The following is a 19,724-nucleotide window of genomic DNA, read 5'->3' on the forward strand; positions in this document are numbered from 1 at the left end:
TGGAGTAACTCCCGATATAGCAGTAAAAGCAAGACGTGTAGGTGGATCCACTCATCAAGTTCCCATTGAAATAGGATCCACACAAAGAAAAGCACTTGACATTGGTAAATTAATTTGCAATATTAATGATGTCCATTCGATACATTAATTTAAAAACTATTTCATATTTATATTAGATATTTACTCAATAATTATTTCAAATATTGAACGTGAGATCAAAATCAGTTTTTATGTTGAATACACGTTTTTCTCCAGATTTTTTTTTGCAAATAACCTTGAATTATCTTTAATTTACAAAATTGCCATTTGAAATCACTTTGAAATTAAACACTCCCTTTTTAATATAACTAGTACACCCTCCCGTGCGATGCACGGGCCACGATATATTTTATAATTTTTTATTTTTAAATTATATAAAACTTCCTTAATATCATTATTTACATAAAAAATATTACGGTACAGTTTCCGTTTCCGTTTCTGTTTCAGCTGTGTGTCATTTAATTTGATGGTGGGTTTGTTTCAAGCTTAAGAGTTCACCTATTTTTGCGTCGACTTTGTACGGTCGTTTGAAGGTTTGTGGATTTTTAGGATTTCATGTCACAAATTCCTATTCAATTTTGTTTTGCAGTATGGAGGGCCTTTTTCTGAAACGCTATCACACCGCTAGTTGTAATAGGAATTACTTATCGTTACTTTCTGTTTCTGGGGAAGACTGGTCTGTGTGTGAAAATGATGAACCTATCATGCTTCCTTTCGCTAGAAATTCTATTATTGATGGTAGTAGTTGTGGTGGGTTGATGTATTTTGACAACTTTAGGGGTAGGATTATAATTTGCAATCCAACTACCAAAACTTTCGAACCCCTTGATCCGCCCAAGTTCCCACGCCCTCCTATTATGATCATTTTCTGTGGTAGTGGATTTGGATACGACCCTATATCGGATGATTATAAGGTTGTACGACATTACTATCATAGTTACTTCAGTTGTATAAAGAACTCGGGTCGTGATCCAAAGCATGTAGTTGAGGTATTTTCGCTGAAACATGGTTTTTGGAAGGAGATTCAGGGCCCCGTTGTGGATGATGATGATGGGAGATGTCTCGTTTCTACAACATGTATGACTGGCATTTATGTTGATGGGGTTTGTTATTGGACATCATGTATATGTGTTATATCATTCGATTGTACGGATGAACGATTCTCCTCCTTTGATTTACCAATGAAGAAGAATCAGGACGGAGATTTCTTGCATTATCTTATCAAAGTTAATGGCGTGCTGGGTGTTTTTCGCTATGAGAGGCCTCCACCATTTGGTCCCGAGTATGTTGAATTCTCTACCACTTTTGAGCTTCTGGTAAGGGAAGAAAGCTCATGGGTTCCTTGGTGTAATGTTGATCTGTCGAATGCTGTGAGGAGGCCGCTGTTGCTGTTCAATGAAGGTCAATTCTTGTTTCTTGAGAAACAAGTTAGTGAGCATATCTATCAACTAGTCGTCTATGATTTCAAAGCAAACAAGTTGGAGGAACTAGATGTATATGATTATCCTGAAATGATGACGATCATGCCTCACGTTGAGACCAGATTTCGACTACGGTTTCCAAAACCAATGGATGGGTATGATTCTCGTTTTTAAGTTAATTTTCTTAATGTGAGTATAATTTGAAATAGTAATGTTTTGTTGAATAACATGTGTGTTGAATTATAGTTTTCTCTTGATTACTTATGTCAAATTCATTATTGCAGATCCTACAGTAAGGATGAGGAGAAGGAGGAGAACAATGACCGGATATTGGAGTGGAGGAGGAAGAGGGGGATGAGGATCAGGAGGATAAAGAGGAAGACAAAGATCATGATGAAGATTCGCCCCAAGTGGTGGATAATGTTGAAGAACTATGTGAAGAGGGAGATCAGGGCTGATTCAATGCACGATGATTGAAGTTATTTTAGAATAATTTGCTTAGAATGCAATTTTAGTGTTTTGGTACTGTGGGCTTTTGCAATCTGAGCTTTTTCATGCAAAAATGGGTGAAAAAGGAAGTTTCTTGATGTGGGATTTGACTACAAATGTGTGTAATCTTACTTATTTTGATGTGCATGTGTTGATTCAAGAAATTGGGCACTTGATCTCCTTGCTTTTTGATCTGGTGATTTCATGTATGGCGTTGATTTCTAGTGTTTCTGTACACTTCTGTTTTCATTTTCTAGGTTTCTTGAATTACATGCAGTTTAGTAGATTTAGTCCTTCAATTGCTGCAGCAGATTAACTTTTGCTTTATTGGGTATTGAATCATTTGAATCTCAATTGCAATTTGTGTGTAAACACAATGTTGTGAACTGAGTAGTTTTGTTAATGTTAAATGAGGGGTTACTAAACTAAATTTGTGATATAACTTAGTTCTAAAATCCATTTCTTGTTGTGAATTGTGAAATTATCTGCATAGAAAAGAAGCCATCAATTTTGTGAATGCAGCTCTGTTTAAGAACCATTCGCTTCTTCTTTTTTCGTTAGAAATAGGGTGTTTTTGGGATTCTCTCGAGTGAGTTCAGTGACCCTTAATCCCGAGCAAGTAAAAAAAAGTTTACTCAACCAAATGTTTTGTACTAGAATCATTGTAAGTTTGTTTGGTGTGGCTTTTGAAATATGACTAAAATTATAGGCAAAGAGCTACCTATTTAACCTGCAATATCATTATAGGCAGCTCATTCACAATTTGTGCATGTTAGGCTTGCTTTCATGGACAGGGAACAAAGGGAGAAACGGGACAATAGGCCAACTGTGCATGATTCAGTATAACTAGTGTGTAACCCGTCGAAATTTGACGAAAATTATTTGATGTTATAGTTTATTAAAAAAAGTGAACATTATTTCAAAATATATTTATAAATAGTGAATAGCATTATTCAATAAAAAAAATGTTAACATGACATAGATTTACGTTACATATCAAACTAAAATGAACCCTAACCTAACATGACTTAGCCAAACATATATTCAAAAAATATGAAATAAACTTGAAAAATAATGCGCTATAATGTAAGAATTGTATGATAAAAAAAAAAGATAGATAACAATTATCATTGAAACAACTTAGAAAAACATCACATAAAACAAAAATTGTCTAAGCAACACTAAACACCGCTCGCACTCTTCCTCTTTTTGTTCGGAACAACTGTCATTGAATTATTTCCATAAACATAATATTTCCCTACTACTAAGAGTTTAGAGATGAATTTTTTGATGTCTGGTACAATTTCGACAATGTCTTCCATTACTTCCTCTGTCATCCATCCTATCATCTTGAGGGCTATGGTACTAACTCGTTGCTTGAAGTATAGTGGATGGGATGTGCATCTTTCAATTTCCATTTTCTTTCATTGATCTCAATATAAAAGTAAGTGCATTTCAACTCCCATAGTAGGATCCTATTTCAACTCTTGAAACCTACTCACCAATTTTGATGTGTGGGTAGGAACCCGATTGGCTAAAATTCCATTTTGAACACTTCCCCCAATTCTCATCCTAGGCGTCTTTTCCATTGCCTAATTGTCACCACATCACAAGTGTAAGAAATAATAATAAAATCCCAATAAATCATCCAAAAAAGATCTAAAGTTTGACAACACTAAAAAAAAAGTTATATAACTAATAATAATTCGGCCGAAAATTTTTCTAGGGCAAAAAAAGCTTCTTTTTTCAACTTTCGACTTCCCAAGTGTAAACCCACATTAACCTCCACCCCAAAAAAACAAAACAAATAGCCAACGTAAAAGAAAACATCTTCTTCTTAAATAAAATACCTCTAAAATCTGTAGTACTATATTTCAATTTAATTCTACAATAACCCTTTTAGTCTTCCATTTTATTGAAAATACACATATATTATACTAGTTAAAATTAAAGGCATGCAGATATACATACTCACAAACACATCTACATATAATATACAGACATAATAACTAAAGTTTGAAGTTTTAGAATGACAATCAATTAACAGAAAAGTAAAGGCACAGTTAAGTTTACACTTGAAACAGGTGGCCTCAAAAAACTATCATATTTCTTTATTTAAGCAATACAACACATAGTGTACTAATTGACAAATAAAGTGATCATTTTTGTCCATCAATTCCAAATGAAATGAAAATTCCAAGAAATAAAAGTGAAAAAAAAATTCACCCTTTTTCTGTGAAATGATAAGTCAAAATAAAGTGATTATTGTTTCCCATCAATTCATCTTAAAATAACTTAACATTGTAGTTTTCACTTTGACGTTTAGAGTATTAGAAGAATAAATATTTTTTGAAAAGTTAAAGTGATGATTTTTTCTATTTCTTGAGAACCAGTTAAATTGATGAATTGTTAAAAATTTAAAGTGTTGTGGCATTATAACATGACTACTGATTACTCAAAAAAAACATGACTACTGACTACTGGATAACAGATTCTATCTGTGTTTTTAAAAAAAAAAAACAAAAGAAAAAAAAAACCAAAAAAACATATCTGTGATACAGATTAATCTAAAAGACATTGTTGTTCCAATTGACCATCTTTGCTAATTAATTTTATACGACTTTTAATGCTTAAACTTTGATAATACATTTAATATCATTTCAAATATCCTCAAAATTTAAAGAAGTAATCATTTTGGTGCTAATAATATGCTTTCTGAAACCCTTAATCATTGATGAAATACGTAAAATTAAATAAACTTGATTCGATATTTTGGAGAGATTTTTGAACATGCAATATGAAGAACAGCATATTATGCTATTAATTAGATGATTGATTAGATGAAGAACAATATATTATGCTTCTTTTGAAAGCAAAAGTTTTTAAATTAAGTCTCTCTTTAAACATAGAGTTGAATAGCTGCAGAGTTCAAGGATGTACCTGAAGCTCGTGAGCATAAGAGAGGTAGTTGAAAGGTAATATCACATCATCTGCTAGCCTAAGTGCCACTAAACCCCAAATACTTGCCACTGAATACACATAAAATTCAGATAGCTTAGAAAAATCGGATTCGATAAAAAAAAATTGTCAGGTGAAGAATCGATATATTTCATTTTGCAACTGATGAAAACACTCTTCAAAAGGATCTTAGAAAAATAAAAAGAAAAAGAAAAAGAAAGGCTCTTCAAAAGAATAAGAAATCATACCGTCAGCGCGTAACTGGATTGAGACATACTTTGAATTCCTTGACGGCTTATTTCGAAACTACAATACAAAGAAAGTAAAAGTATTAAACCACTAACAAATCAATAAAGCTTAAATCTGATTACTGCACAAAAAACCTAAGCTTTTAATCACTGCAGATTAAGTAATTTTCTAATTAACCTTTTACACAAATTCATCTCACAACAAAATCCTTGCCTATAATATTTCTACTTGTCTCATCTCAAGGCAAATATTTTAACAACTACATATTTATAAATTTAAAAACCTGGAGGACAATCAAAGGATGAAGCAGAGGCTAGAGGCGGGCCGAGTAAGTTCCTGAAATTCTGCATACAGCAAGATGTTTGATTCAGTCATATGACTCATATTAGAGCATTTAGTGATACTGTTTAAAATCTAAAGGATAGCATATGAAGAAACTAACAAAGAAGAAGTTAAGAACCCATTATATTGTCTAGGAACTCCTATAAGGTTAGTGTTAATTTTCAGTGTGAGATGCATCGTAAAACTTGATGATTACATATAATAGTTTATGATTATACTTCTACATTAGATTTTGAATTCAGGGTAGGACTGTGTGTGACTCATTCAATAGTCATTCTCTTAGCATTAATTATCTTTGAGTCAATCTATTTACTGTGTTGAGTTTGGTTGCATTATAGACATTATAAGACCGACTGTAGGAACCATTCTCATCTACTTCCAGTTACCCACTAATCACAAATTTATGACTCATTCAAGGATTTGCACACATCAAATCTTTCAAAACCAGAAACAGATGCATAATTTTATAAGAAAGATAACAGAAACATCCAAATTTCCTACTATAGCATAAATATCCCAACGAATTTAAACTATCCACGGATTAACATTTTACCAAGAAATGCAGACATACCACAATAAAATTTTCATAGACCATCTCTATTCACTTATTGAGCTCAAGTGTATACAATACAAATTGCATACCAACGGACCCAAAAAAGGAAACAGAATAGTGCATCCGAACTCTTGTTAACCAGAAACTTATGAATTACTACCTCGAATGGAACATGTTAATGCAATGTCACGTCTTCACAAACGAATGCAGAATTTCATTTGATATCTCCAAATAAAAGTGATACAACCCGTGATTGGTGCATCAGGAAAAGCAGAATTTTCACTTACTTACCTCGGCAGAGGAGTCAATTTCGGTGCAGATGTATTAAATTTATGAGCACATTCAGAGTATGCAGATCGCGGCGGTCAGAGGGGCATATCGCAGCGGTGGGAGGAAGGGGCAGATCGGAGCGGTGGGCAAGGGAGAGCCGGTGCGCAGAAAAGACAGCGAAGGGGGAATCCCGTACGCGACATTCATTGGAATATCTCACTCGTCGATGTTCACACGAAGAACGGGCCATCAGCGACGGCGAAGGGAAGGGAATGGATTTGGGGACGAAATTGGGGCTTCAGCAGTTGATCGCGGCGGTGTGAAGGGAAGATCGCTGCGGTGGGGGAAGGGGGAAGGAGGGTCGGGTGGTCCGGCGAAGCAGATCGCGGCAATGGCTCGGAGTGGTGGGAGAAGGAAGGCCGGCGTGCAGTGGGTAATGTTCCCACCTTTAATTATATAATAATAATAATAATAATCATCTAGAGTATCCAAAACTTGAAAATTATATATTTAATTTGTGAAAATTTAATCAGAAGGAGAGCCGGAATCTACAAAATAAAGTATAGTGAGATAAATTATAATAATAAAAGACTATATAAATATAGGGTGTGGTTATAGTGAGAACCACAATTATCGTGAGAACATAAAAACCAATAAAATTACTGCATCTGCTATACAAATTAATGCATCCGCTATTAAATTTAATGCATCAGAAAAAAATAATTTTTTTGCTCCCTTCAGGATTCGAACCCAGCACCTTCATCCATTCACCAAGATGATGCATCCACCGTAGATCTTGATGATCGAATGGCTTAAAATGGTTCTCCGTTCTTATTTTATTAGTGGTTCTTATTTCATTATTTGAACCTCTCCCTATAAATATATCAACAAAAGCATGAATAAAGAAATAGCTTTCCAAGTGCAGGCAGAGAAGGAGAGGCAGGTGTATAAATATCTAGGAAGAGTGTCGTCCCACAATTGGTTAACTCTAAACTATAATAAAAATTTATCTAACTTACCATAATTTGGGCATGTTTGTTTGGCACGGATTCTGTCCTGGGAAAGTAATTTGATTCCAAAATATTAAATTCCTGTGTTTGGTTAAATTTTTGTCAGATAGAGAAAGTAATCAGAATCCTGAAAACAAGGAAAGTAGTACAACTTTCCAGGATTCTTATTCCTAGCTTTTCTTAGGTATTCTTTTTCCTCATTCTCAGGATTCTTACTTACATATATATCCAATATTATTTTTTTATAAAATGAAAATTATTATTATTATTATTATTATTATTATTATTATTATTATTATTATTTTAAGAAAATCATAATTTAATTTTTATAATTATGAATCATACTTATTATTATTATTATTAATTAATTAATTCATTCATTCATTCATTCATGAATTATTTTAAGAAATCATAATTTAATTCTTAGAATTATGAATCATACTTATTATTATTATTATTATTATTATTATTATTATTATTATTATTATTATTATTATTATTATTATTATTATTATTATTATTATTATTATTATCTAAGAAAAAAAATGAATTTAATTTTAGAATTATAAATCATTTAGTTAATCTTAATAATGTACTTTGTTGTTACTATAAAATTAAGGGTAAATATAACTTTAAACCCCGAACTATTTTCACACTATCAATTATATTCTGAATTATTGAAAATAATTTTTTAAACCTCAAAAATTATATTTTGAATTATTGAAAATTAAGGGTAAATATCACTTTAATTCTTACATATATTAATTAAATATATTTATTTAATGATACAATCCAGAATCCTAATAATTAGTTTTGATATTTCCAAACACTGGATAATGAATCTATTAGGATTCATTTTCCATGGAATCATTTTCCTGGGAATAACAATCCCAATTCAGATTACTTTCCTGACAAACAAACATGCATAGTCATTGTTAATTCCTTGTTCCGTTGCAATTTTTAAGTTTTGTATCATAATTATTGACGTCTGTAGCTTTAATTACTTTGAGATTTACATAAATATAATAAAGTGAGCGTAATTACACTTTTAAGTCATTAGCTTAAGATCATCTTTCATTTAACATGTAACAGATGTTATATAATTTTAGACGGTTGGCTCCGTCTCAAGGTTTTATAATAGTCGGAAATTAATAGTTTCTACAATTTATCAACTAAGATGCTAATTTGTAATTAGATATAGTACATCTGCATGCCGATTTCGTAAAAGAAAACTACATGGGAATATAAGTGAATTTATTTGTCAAAATTTAATAATAGCCGCTCTAATTATTATTATTATTATTATTATTATTTTTTTTTTTTTTTTTTTTTTTTTTTGGTAAGAGATAATGTAAAAATAATGTTACATAACTTGGAGCTAATTGTTAAAACAAGACCGTAATTTTTAGTATTTTCTAAAAAGATGACTATATGTTACGGAATTTGAAAATAAGGATTATAAGTTATGAAATTTAAAAATGAGGATTATAGCGGCTTTCATTTTTTACATTTACATTCTTATTTAATACGGAGTAGTACATCAAAATAAGGACTATAGCTTCCATCACGGCCCGAAATAGGAATGTAAATGTAAAAGAAAAATGAAAGCTATAATCCTCATTTTCAAATTATGTAACGTATAATCCTCATTTTTAAATTGCATAACATATAGTCATTTTTCTAAAAACACTAAAATGTTACTATCCTATTTTAACAATTAGCTCCATAGCTTGAACTTGAGATTATTGGTCTCAACACACACACAATTTAATAACCACTCTATTCATGAACCTAATCACTTATTTTAATTTGTTTGAAGGAGAACCTAATAATCACTTAATAGGTTTCCTATTGTGGCTAAATAAATTAATATATTTTCCAAAGTAATAAATCTTCGCGGTCCCAAAATTATGAGAGACACCGCACGCACTACTACAAAAACGCTCATAGATAACGGATAAAATCCGTTATCTATGACCCCAAAAAACCGATAAGTATAGTGGTGATATCTATGATACAGTCATACATAACGGTAAAAAAACCGTTATGTATAGTCGTATAGATAACGGTATCTGCGCTCATACATAACGGTTAATATCCGTTATCTTTACAAGTGATACATAACGGTTCTTACCGTTATGTATTATTGTTTTTACCGTTATGTATAGTCGTATAGATAACGGTATTCTGCGCTCATACATAACGGTTAATATCCGTTATCTTTACAAGTGATACATAACGGTTCTTACCGTTATGTATTATTGTTTTTACCGTTATGTATTGATATATATATATTTTTTTTTCCATCATAGTTAACAGTTTTTTGCACTTTTTATAACGGTTTTAACCGTTATCTTTGATAGAAATACATAACGGTTTTTCGCATTTTTTATAACAGTTTTTTACACTTTTTATAACTGTAATATATATATTTTTTATTTTCCTATTATTTATCTAAAAAATTAAATTAATAATTTTAAAACAACAAATGGCATTGCCATCGATAACATATATTATATAACATCCGAAATATTCATACATTATCATCCAAATATAATGAAAACAACACAAATATTCTAGTTAGCTATATGATTAATTAAAAAATATTACAAATGCGCGCAACTTGCTAGACATTTGAAACGACGTTCTCTGCTTCAGCCTTCTCTTTTGTAGTAGTCCTCATAGCTCATCGACTCCCATCTACTTGATCTGCCAAGATGATAAACTCAATTACACTAATGAGCTGGAGAAATATGAAAGATATTAACAACCTAAATCTTTCTATAACTACATAGGTAGTGATTCTGTATTCTACATCAATACTCTTGGAAATAGAAATTAATAACAGAATTTTGATTTATTTTACCTAAACAAGGAAACTTGCGTGACATTGGAAGGCCACCACATGTCAACTGGATCAACCAAGTATTTTCTCAACATCCCAGCCCATCCATATCCCACCATCTGCAATTAGTCCCATCAAATCAAACACAACACACACATTAATTAATATGGAAAAGAAAAGAAAAGACCACACTCCAGATGCCTTACAAATTAAATGGCAATTTGGTTTCAAGATTTCATCACGTTGTTCAATGTCAATGCCTAGCTAGAATGACAACTAAAAATCATATGCTTCATGAAATCAGAGCTATGAATATAAAAAAATAGATACCAAATCAAAGTACCAAAATATCAAATTTCAAGCTATCTGCTAGTCCTATGAAAATACTTTATATTTCATTTAATAATAAAAGCTTCACATGATTAAGTTTAGCAAAGAAGATGAAACTAAGCATATTCCTTGTACCCAACTACAATAACAGAGTAAAATTCGAAACAAATTCAAGCAAATCTGTAATTCTAATTCCAAAAACATAAGAAAAAGACTACTGTAATTCTAATTCTGAAAGAGAGGGCTTACCGTGTGCGGTGTGCGTGAGTTGCCGACGAACAGACGAACGACGATCTGAAAAGGAACGGCACTTCCAATATCAGCCTTCTTCAGAGCAGGAGTATCGTTTAAGTAACTTGCAGCAACACTGAAACCTCAATTCTAAAAAGTGTAGGCTTTCCACATAGACAAAGCTATTATAGTGCAGATAGGAAATTAAGGAATCACATATCAAATTATTAAAAAGTTAACTACAAATGTCCAGATCCCTGCTTCATATGGTGGCAAGATAATTGTAAGCAATTGGATTTCTCGTACTATTATAAACTGCAGCTAATAAAGCAAATCTAACAAAACCTATACTAAAAATTATACCACAGTGACATACAATAGCAGTTTCTGGAAGATTTCAGCCACAAATCCCATAAAACTCAAGCATAAAGGACTATCTTCTTAACTCAAATTACGTAATAGTACAAAATTTGAACTGAACACTTGAGAAGCACCGCGCATACCAATCATCATTAAACTTGTATGGCAACAATCAAAAAATATCTAAAGTATTTAATTAATTAAGAAGTTCTTGGTTTCTAGCAATATCTACCACAAGAAGTCACCTGTTCATGCCAGTGCCTTTCTGATCAAGAAGTGGTAACAATGCTGTCTTTGTTGAGAAGTGCCAAGTCAACGGAACTGGACGCTTAGATGATGTTACCAACTCAGTTTTTCCATGAATCTTTCAAGCACAACAGAAGAACAAAGTATTATATATGAGAAAGCAAAGTGAATACTCTATAAAGAAATAGATGAAAGTGAGAAAAAGAATGGATGCCAATTTGTCCATTGAATAGTTCTCTAGAGGACCAATTGCAGATGAGTAATGACTAATGAAATAGAATGTTATAAAAAAATCAATCATTTGAAGGGACTCTTTCTTGCAGCAGGATTGTAGTTCATTTATCAATCTTGAAAGACACTGTATTACCTTCCACTAAAAATTCCCTCCGAGTACCATTTGTCCAGGATGAACTATGATGATGTACAATGATAGTTTATCACACCTTTCTAGATTTAAAGCAAACATCCTTACAGGATATTAAGAATTTTAACCTACAAATTCCATGCAATTCTAAAAAAGTACTTTTTCAAATACTACCTTGCACAACAACTGCATGACAGATCAAGAGTAGAAGCAGTACCTGACCAATCCAACCCGCCAACTCATCTGGGTTTGCGACAGTGGCAGAAAGATAGATTAATTGCACTTGTTTAGGGCAGTAAATTACCTATATAAGCAATAATTAACAGCATAAACAATTATGTAAATTTTGGCTTCCTGTATAATATAAAATTACTCACAATCTCCTCCCAAACTGTACCCCTGGATATATCGCTCAAATAATGCACTTCATCCAAAACAATCACATCCACATCGGAAAGCATACTTTCAGAAGAATCAGTTCCAACACTGAATCACAGATATATCCACAAGCATAAGAAACATAAAAGATGTCTCGGTTACATAGACGTACAAAAGATATGAAAATATTACCCTGGAAAAGACAACAGCCAATGTAATAACATTAAATGAAAGAGTAAAATGCAGAAATCATTCAAAAGTAAATTATGAACCAAACAAACTGACTCTCCAGCTAGATACACACTAGTAAGAACTTATTTTGACAACATACTTCATTATCATCTCGAATAACATCACAAAAATATCAAAAAACAAGTAAGATTAGCACATTTATGGGCATCCAAATCATTTCCTGCCCACAACAGGTAATAATCCATCTAAATTCTTACACAGATAGATTAGGGTTAATCGGCCACAAATACGAAGATCCAGCAGCTTAAAAAAGGGGCAATTGAACTGGCAGCAATAATTCAAGGGTTTCCCATCAAAATCAAGATTTCGAACCATTTCTTCAATAAATGATCTAACTACCAATTGATTCATTAATTCAGAAAGGAAGAGTTGATATCCACATACCCTTTTGAGTGAAGTCTTGTTGGAGAGCAGGGATGGAGCTCGAGTGAAGAAATGGAAGGGAAAGAGGAAAAATCGAATCTTTATATTAGTATGGAGGGAAGCGGTGAAGGAGGCGGGGATTCATAGCGGCTGCTCATCGGAGTCGAGAGGGAGACGGTGATAGAGGCTTGAGAGATGAGGGAAGATGACGGCGGTCCGGCTGACCGTTGCTGTCGACTGAAGAAGAAGAGGGTGGTTCAGGCGGTAATCTCGTCGGAAATTGAAAGGGAAGAAAGCTAGGGATTTTTGGGGATTTTTCATGATTTAGAGAGGGAACGAGAGGCAGGCAGATGCGAGGCCTACAAAGGGGATACCGTGGCAGTGGTGGCTGGCGGCGACAGTAGCCGCCGGGTTTGAAGGGAGTAAGGCGGTGGCAGAGAGAAGAAGAAGATAGAAGTACGGCGAGAGAGAGAGAGAGAGTGGTGGGTGAGACTTCAAACTTGGGAGAAGAAGGTGAATTATGTAATTAGGGTTTTTATTTTTTATAATATTATTAAAGTTAAAATTAAAAATAAATATAAAAAGTAATCATAACAGTATTTAAGCGCTCATACATAACGGTTAAAACAACCGTTATAAAAATATACTCATAGATAACGGTTATCTTAACGGTTCGATAACACCGTTATGTATACACCTAATAGATAACGCTTATTCATAACGAATTACTTCGTACCGTTATCTATGCTTATGAGTAACACTACATAGATAACGGATTTCTGTAAAAACTGTTGTCTTTTATAAAAATGCGCTCATACATAACGGTTTTTTAAAAAAACCGTTATGTATGCAGTGTTATGTATGTGTATTTTTGTAGTAGTGACGTGACATTGACATGCATCAACTTCGTATACATGAGATATGGGAGATTAAAAGTCGAATATTATTTTCATTCTTTTCTTTTTTTGATTTTGTATATTCTATACTCGTCATACTATATTAAGAGAAACATATATATATACGTATGCATATATATGATTCATAAAAGTAAAGTAAAAGAGGTAGAAGTTGGAGAAGATATATATATATACATACATATATATATATATATATATATATTAATTTATGGATGGAGAGAAAATGAAGGAAAATAGGAATATGGAAAGAGAGCCAGTGAGAAAAACTAGGGCAATTGTGGTGCAAACTATATGGGCAAGTTGGAATGAGGTAACAAGAAAATTTTGCATCTTGTTTACGTCGTCGTATTGAGATCTGTAGTTCCATCCATTGTTGTAATAATATGTGTTGAGCCTTTCTTTCATCCTCACTCTTTCCATTCTGCTTCTCAAAACACTCATGTTTGCATCCACTGTGTTTCGAGAATTTCCTGTCGACATGAGAGAGAGAGAGGTTCATATTTGTAAACATATAGTATGATTTATGTAACATATTTATTTTAATTTATAGATAAATAAATATGATGCTTATTTGGCAGACTAGAAACAAAATTACCAAATCAAATAACCAATTTCATGTATGTTAATTTGTGTTTATAGCTGAATCATGCATGAGTATATATTCTTGTATATATATGAATGACAACTCTCAATAATTAATTTCGTGTGTTTGAGATTTAGTACAATTGTTACTTGTATGGGGTTTCCCTATACAAGTATTTTTTTAAAAATAAATATAAAAAATGTAGGCTCCAAATAACAATAAAAGAAGAAATTATTTACTCCAATATTTATTAATTTTATAGCTCAAAGTACAACAAGATAAAGCATGAAGATACCTTCATCTCGAAAATTCTGGGATCTTGCCTGAGGAAGAAGTTGTACCTTAAGCCTGCAAGAGAAATAGGGATTTCTTGATCTGCAAAAGCTACTGCAATTGAAGGCCATAGCCATATAAAATAATAGTATGAATTTTGTGCTTCAATAATGTTTCTTCCCTTTCAGTCCTATAGATTTATAAATAATAATTTGGGACCAGTTCAATTAATTTCTACACTGTTGAGGCTGTGCATTTATAGGGTTATGTTAAAGAGTGTGTGATAGGGCCATGTGTTAGTTAACTGAAAATGGACACGTAGCCAATTAATTTTTTTAGAATCAACACCTAGCCAATTAATTAAATGCCTCTTCTATATATACCAAAATTTTATTTTAAACTGTCATTTAATTTAATTTTCAGCAAATAGTTTAGACCACATATTGGAGCTTCAAAACTCTTGGAACACGACACTGTGTGTCAAATAATTAACATATGTAAGGTTTTGATAATAGCTCATTTCACTTTATGTGTTTAATTTTGAGTGTAATATTGTTTAGATATGTTTTAGTTGTATTGTTTTATTCTTCCACCTTTCTTGATGTGGTACATACAAAGTTGATAATTTAAACTCTTTTGAAGCAATAAATTTTATTTACATATATAACAAAATTATCTTGTTATTATTATTATTATTACTCGTTTGTGACCTGCGTTATACGAGAAACTGCATATTACTTTATTTTTTTTTATATATGTAAATTTAAAGTTAACTTACATTTTATAATTTATTTCTTATTATGATGAGGAGGAAAATATGTGTAAGGGGAACCTGACAACGTCGGGTTAGTCAGCGCTGGAACATGAGGCGTAAGAAAGAACTTGCATAATGTTGGCGGGAAAGAACATGAAGGATAAAAGCACCAAGGTCACTCGAGGAAGATTTAGGTACTATGCGTGTCAGGGCTGAAGAAAAGAAAGAATAAGCAATGATGGGGACTAATCAGAGCTGGCACGATCAATGGGTAACTTGAACAGAGCTGGTGTGGGCAAGAGAAGGATTTCAGAGCTGGAAGACAGATGCAGCGCTGGGAAAAGTTGGCAGCCCTACTGGCTGACAACGACCTCGGAAAGATTCTCTCTAACTGACGGGGTCACTATCAGTCGTGTAATTACCAATTTACCCTCGTTCTAGGCGTCTATAAATAGAAGAAATGCTTATCGTTGTAAACACATGTTATTCAAATTTCAATACAACTCTCATTCTCTTGTTTCAACTGTTCTCGCTTTTTCTACCAATTCATCAACACACTGCAGGTGAATTATTCTACTCATAATCGACGGGTGAAATTATTGAACTCACCATATAATATTTGTTTTTATACACATATACAACCTGTCCCTTTTTATAATTTAATTTTTATATAACATAATTATAAATCTTATATTGATAGAGTTATTGAAAATCGTGAGATGATAAGAAAAAATATGATACTATAAAAATAAATTTCATTATATATATACAAATTTTAAAATAAAATTACAATTGGGAATTCTGATTATGTATTTGTGTAGTATTATTTGAAATGGTGCAATTTATTATTTATTTTCAAGGTATATATTACAATAAAATTTTTAAATTGTATAATTTATATTACGTACCTGTTAAATTTTTAAATATATAATTAATGAAAATATAAATGTAAAAAAAATGAAAGTAAAAGTCAATTAAAGCATATCCATCACAAATTCACAATATAGTTGAATTAAATAGGGAAAGCGAAAGTCAATTAAAGTAAATGCATAAAAACATAGGTGAATTAAAAAGAAAGAGTTGAAAATAGCCTAGCTAGGGAATATGAAAATTGAAAAGTCTCAATGCCTTAAAAAAATATGGGAAATGAAAAGGATCGGACTTCGAATTTTGGCAGCTTTTTGGTAGAAAAAATAATAAAAAAGTTTAGACATTCATTTTGAGGGGGAAATTTCGTTATTATTATTATTATTATTATTATTATTATTATTATTATTATTATTATTATTAACGGTGAGATGTTAATTTTGATGCCCTTTGAACATGCATGGTTCATCATCGTCCACTTAATCACTGTGCCAATTTTAATAAAGTAATTAGTTAATGAACTATTTTTACCTAACTTTACCTACTCAGAGTCTTAAAGATTAATTAACTTACCTAGGTTGTTAATTAGCTGGCTCTAACTATTTCCTTTTCTATGAACTAGTTGCATTGTACCCCATGCTATGCGTGTAATTAATTAAATTTAATAATTTGCGTTAGATATATTAATTGAAACTATCTTAACATGAATGTATATTTTTTTAATACAGCATTTAGTTTGTCATAAGCTGTTGAAATTTTTGAAATTATATTATAGTACAATTTAGATAATAAACTATCAATAAAATACTTAATATTTATATGCATATATTCCTTAGATTATAAATTTCAGATGGACAAATGTAGGGAGAGAGGGAGACGGAAGCTACAGAGTTAGGAAAAAGCTTAGTAATGAAGATCAGTTTGTGTATACATACAGGAAGAATCACTAAATAAAATAAGAACGGATAATTATTTTCGATCTTTCGATCGTTAAAATCTGCGATGAAGCATCATCTTGGTGGATGAATCCAGCGCTTGCGTTCGAATCCTAAAGTTCAATAGATGCATGAGAAAGTGGCAAAAAAAAATGAAAAACTATGTATACAGCTGCAAATAGTCCAAAAGAAAAGAAAAAATAAAATTGAAAATTTAACAATATATATATATATTGAATTGAGCAGAACTGAGGTGGGAATAATAAAGAATAAAATAAATTGTGCACTGGAACGGATGATGATAATAATAATAATAATAATAATAATAATAATAATAATAATAATAATAATAATAAGAAGAAGAAGAAGAAGAAGAAAATCTCTACAAATTATGTTATTTTTAATTATTCACGATCTAATCAGATATGTTGTTAATGTATTTTGTGTGTTTGTGTATTCAGTTCTCACCAAAAGATATGATTCTAACGAAATCATATGCCTACACACAACACATATACACACATATGGGGGATAATTATAATAAAGAAATCTCTACAAATTATGAAAATATACTTCTTTAATTATATAGTTCATATTAATGATTCTTTATAGGTACAATATTAGTATTTTTATATTCTAATACATTACAATGATATTTATATAACAATCTTACATCGATCATACAAGATAATTGATTCATAATTATTTTTAATTAACATAGGAAGACATTAATTGTTGTCATCTCCCTATATATAACATTCATACGCTTGCGCTTAAACTCGAATTATAAGCCAATTATAGTTGGATTAATGAGGTCCAATAAAATTCCTTCATATCATCACGATTAAAGAGATTAAAGAGAGGTAACTTTAAACAAATTCGAATGTTATTTTTCCTTTAACGATGAACCATATATATTAAAAAAAATATGGCATATGGGTATATTCATCACGATTCATGAAAATGATTAGCATTAACTAGCCTTGATATGATGTCACAAATAGTTGCTTTGGTGGTAATTAAAGTAGGTGAATTGCCTATACGACAAAAGTAGGTATAACGATATGTAAGTATTTTTTTTATCAAAAGAAATAACCAACAATCGTATATATAATCGATCCGACTCATGCGACATATATACATTAATATTAACAAGAATATTACTTAATTGCCAGTGTTGGTGTGCATATGTGTGTTTAATTTCATGCATACACATATAAATTAAATGGTTCAATTCCAATATTTATATATTTGATATTTTTTTTTTTGAAGAAAGGAGATTTTATTAAGGGCAGACGCATGGTAACGGAGAAGACCCTCCACATAAATAATCGAAGGTTCATCCCAAATATACGCATTAGGATAATCACAATAACTTCGAGCTAATCGATAAGCCCCCGTTATGGTCTCGCGCGCTGCGGGCGTAAATAATACGGACACGGGCGCATATATATATTTGATATTTTAATAAATTACAAATATAACTCACCTTGGAAGTATATATATATGCACCATATTATTGTGACTTATTTAATTGGTGAAATGACGAATAAATTATAGAAATGTTGTATTGTGTATTTGTACGTATCCGTCATGAAAGTGTCTAATCTTTAAAGCTAGATTACCAGAATCCCAATAATGCTTAATTAATCTTTAATGAGATATTTACTTGATTAATTTGTTAAAAACAATAGTATTTCTTATCAATCATTAACAAAACCAAAAAGAAAAAGTTACCAAGGTGAATAAAAAATTTGAGAATCGATTAGTGCAGATTGATCGAACTAGCTAAAAGTGTAAATGATTAACAAGTGGCACCACATAAAATCTAATCAATGTGAAATTATGCAATAATTAATTAATATATGATTGACTCGGATTAAACACAATCTTATCAGCCACGTAGCATTTTCCAAAACCCCCCATCTCTCAACAGCATGCAATTAATATATATATATATATATATATATATATATATATATTGTAATTTTGTGGGCATAATCTAAACATGTTTTTAGTAGTAGCCAGATTGTGCATGCGTGAAACTATACTATTATTTGATGTTATAATAAAAATTAATTTTATACGTGTCATTTATTAATTAATACCTGTAAATGGAAAATAAAATATATTTAATTTTATCCAACCGAGTAAGATGCATGTGTAAGTGTAACGACTATGGTTGGTAGAGCCGAGATTTGTCAAACCGATTTAATATTATTGGGTCACTAAATTATGACCAAAATTAAATATCCTAGCATTACCTAGTATTAGACGACTTGTAATATCTAAACATTCTCTATTTTATTGGTATTGTTTTGTGTGGTGAGGGGTGTTTGAATTGGGGAACCACGTATACATATATTTTAAAGTTATTATTTGTGCTATTTCGTTGTCGTGTGATGACTAATAGGATTTTGGTGAATTGATAATCTTAAAATTAAATTAGAGTAAAATTTAATTTAGTGGGGTTGACATGGACGGTAGAGTTTCACCTCCCTCATCACCCTATAGTATCTTTTCACTTCTAAACTCTTTTTCACACTTCTAGTATGTTATATTTTATTATAAGGTCAATAATATTTTTTTGGTGAAGTTAATAATAATAATAATAATAATAATAATAATAATAATAATAATAATAATAATAATAATAATCTAATTCGCTAATAAGATAAGAGTACTTATAATAATA

The 19,724-nt window shown here is 31.2% G+C and overlaps 2 protein-coding genes and 2 long non-coding RNA genes across 6 annotated transcripts; 1 reads left to right on the forward strand and 3 right to left on the reverse strand.

Moving 5' to 3' along the window:
* Positions 1-457: 457 nt before the first annotated feature.
* Positions 458-2,198, forward strand: LOC131025130 (uncharacterized). Its single transcript, XM_057954748.1, has 2 exons — positions 458-1,615; positions 1,745-2,198. The coding sequence occupies exons 1-2, from the start codon at positions 630-632 to the stop codon at positions 1,935-1,937; spliced, it is 1,179 nt and encodes a 392-aa protein (XP_057810731.1). The 5' UTR covers positions 458-629; the 3' UTR covers positions 1,938-2,198.
* Positions 2,199-3,013: 815 nt separating this feature from the next.
* LOC131025131 (uncharacterized) lies at positions 3,014-7,169 on the reverse strand. The gene is made up of 5 exons (XR_009102089.1): positions 6,343-7,169; positions 5,440-5,500; positions 5,156-5,213; positions 4,890-4,978; positions 3,014-3,541 (listed from the first exon to the last, which is right to left on the reverse strand). It is a non-coding gene; the product is annotated as an uncharacterized LOC131025131 (long non-coding RNA).
* A 2,656-nt stretch (positions 7,170-9,825) lies between these two features.
* On the reverse strand, positions 9,826-13,198 carry LOC131025132 (DExH-box ATP-dependent RNA helicase DExH15 chloroplastic-like). 3 transcript variants are annotated; one of them, XM_057954749.1, is made up of 7 exons: positions 12,722-13,198; positions 12,085-12,193; positions 11,925-12,011; positions 11,343-11,461; positions 10,756-10,873; positions 10,198-10,295; positions 9,826-10,040 (listed from the first exon to the last, which is right to left on the reverse strand). In XM_057954749.1, the coding sequence occupies exons 2-7, from the start codon at positions 12,166-12,168 to the stop codon at positions 9,986-9,988; spliced, it is 561 nt and encodes a 186-aa protein (XP_057810732.1). In that variant the 5' UTR covers positions 12,169-12,193; positions 12,722-13,198; the 3' UTR covers positions 9,826-9,985. The 3 variants fall into 3 exon arrangements, with proteins under 3 accessions (XP_057810732.1, XP_057810733.1, XP_057810734.1); XM_057954750.1 differs by having other exon boundaries at positions 9,826-10,074; XM_057954751.1 differs by lacking the exon at positions 10,198-10,295.
* A 429-nt stretch (positions 13,199-13,627) lies between these two features.
* On the reverse strand, positions 13,628-15,665 carry LOC131025134 (uncharacterized). Its single transcript, XR_009102090.1, has 2 exons — positions 14,496-15,665; positions 13,628-14,087 (listed from the first exon to the last, which is right to left on the reverse strand). It is a non-coding gene; the product is annotated as an uncharacterized LOC131025134 (long non-coding RNA).
* Between the last annotated feature and the right edge of the window lie 4,059 nt (positions 15,666-19,724).

This window comes from Salvia miltiorrhiza, chromosome 5 (assembly GCF_028751815.1).
Source record: "Salvia miltiorrhiza cultivar Shanhuang (shh) chromosome 5, IMPLAD_Smil_shh, whole genome shotgun sequence".
NCBI classification, from domain to species: domain Eukaryota; kingdom Viridiplantae; phylum Streptophyta; class Magnoliopsida; order Lamiales; family Lamiaceae; genus Salvia; species Salvia miltiorrhiza.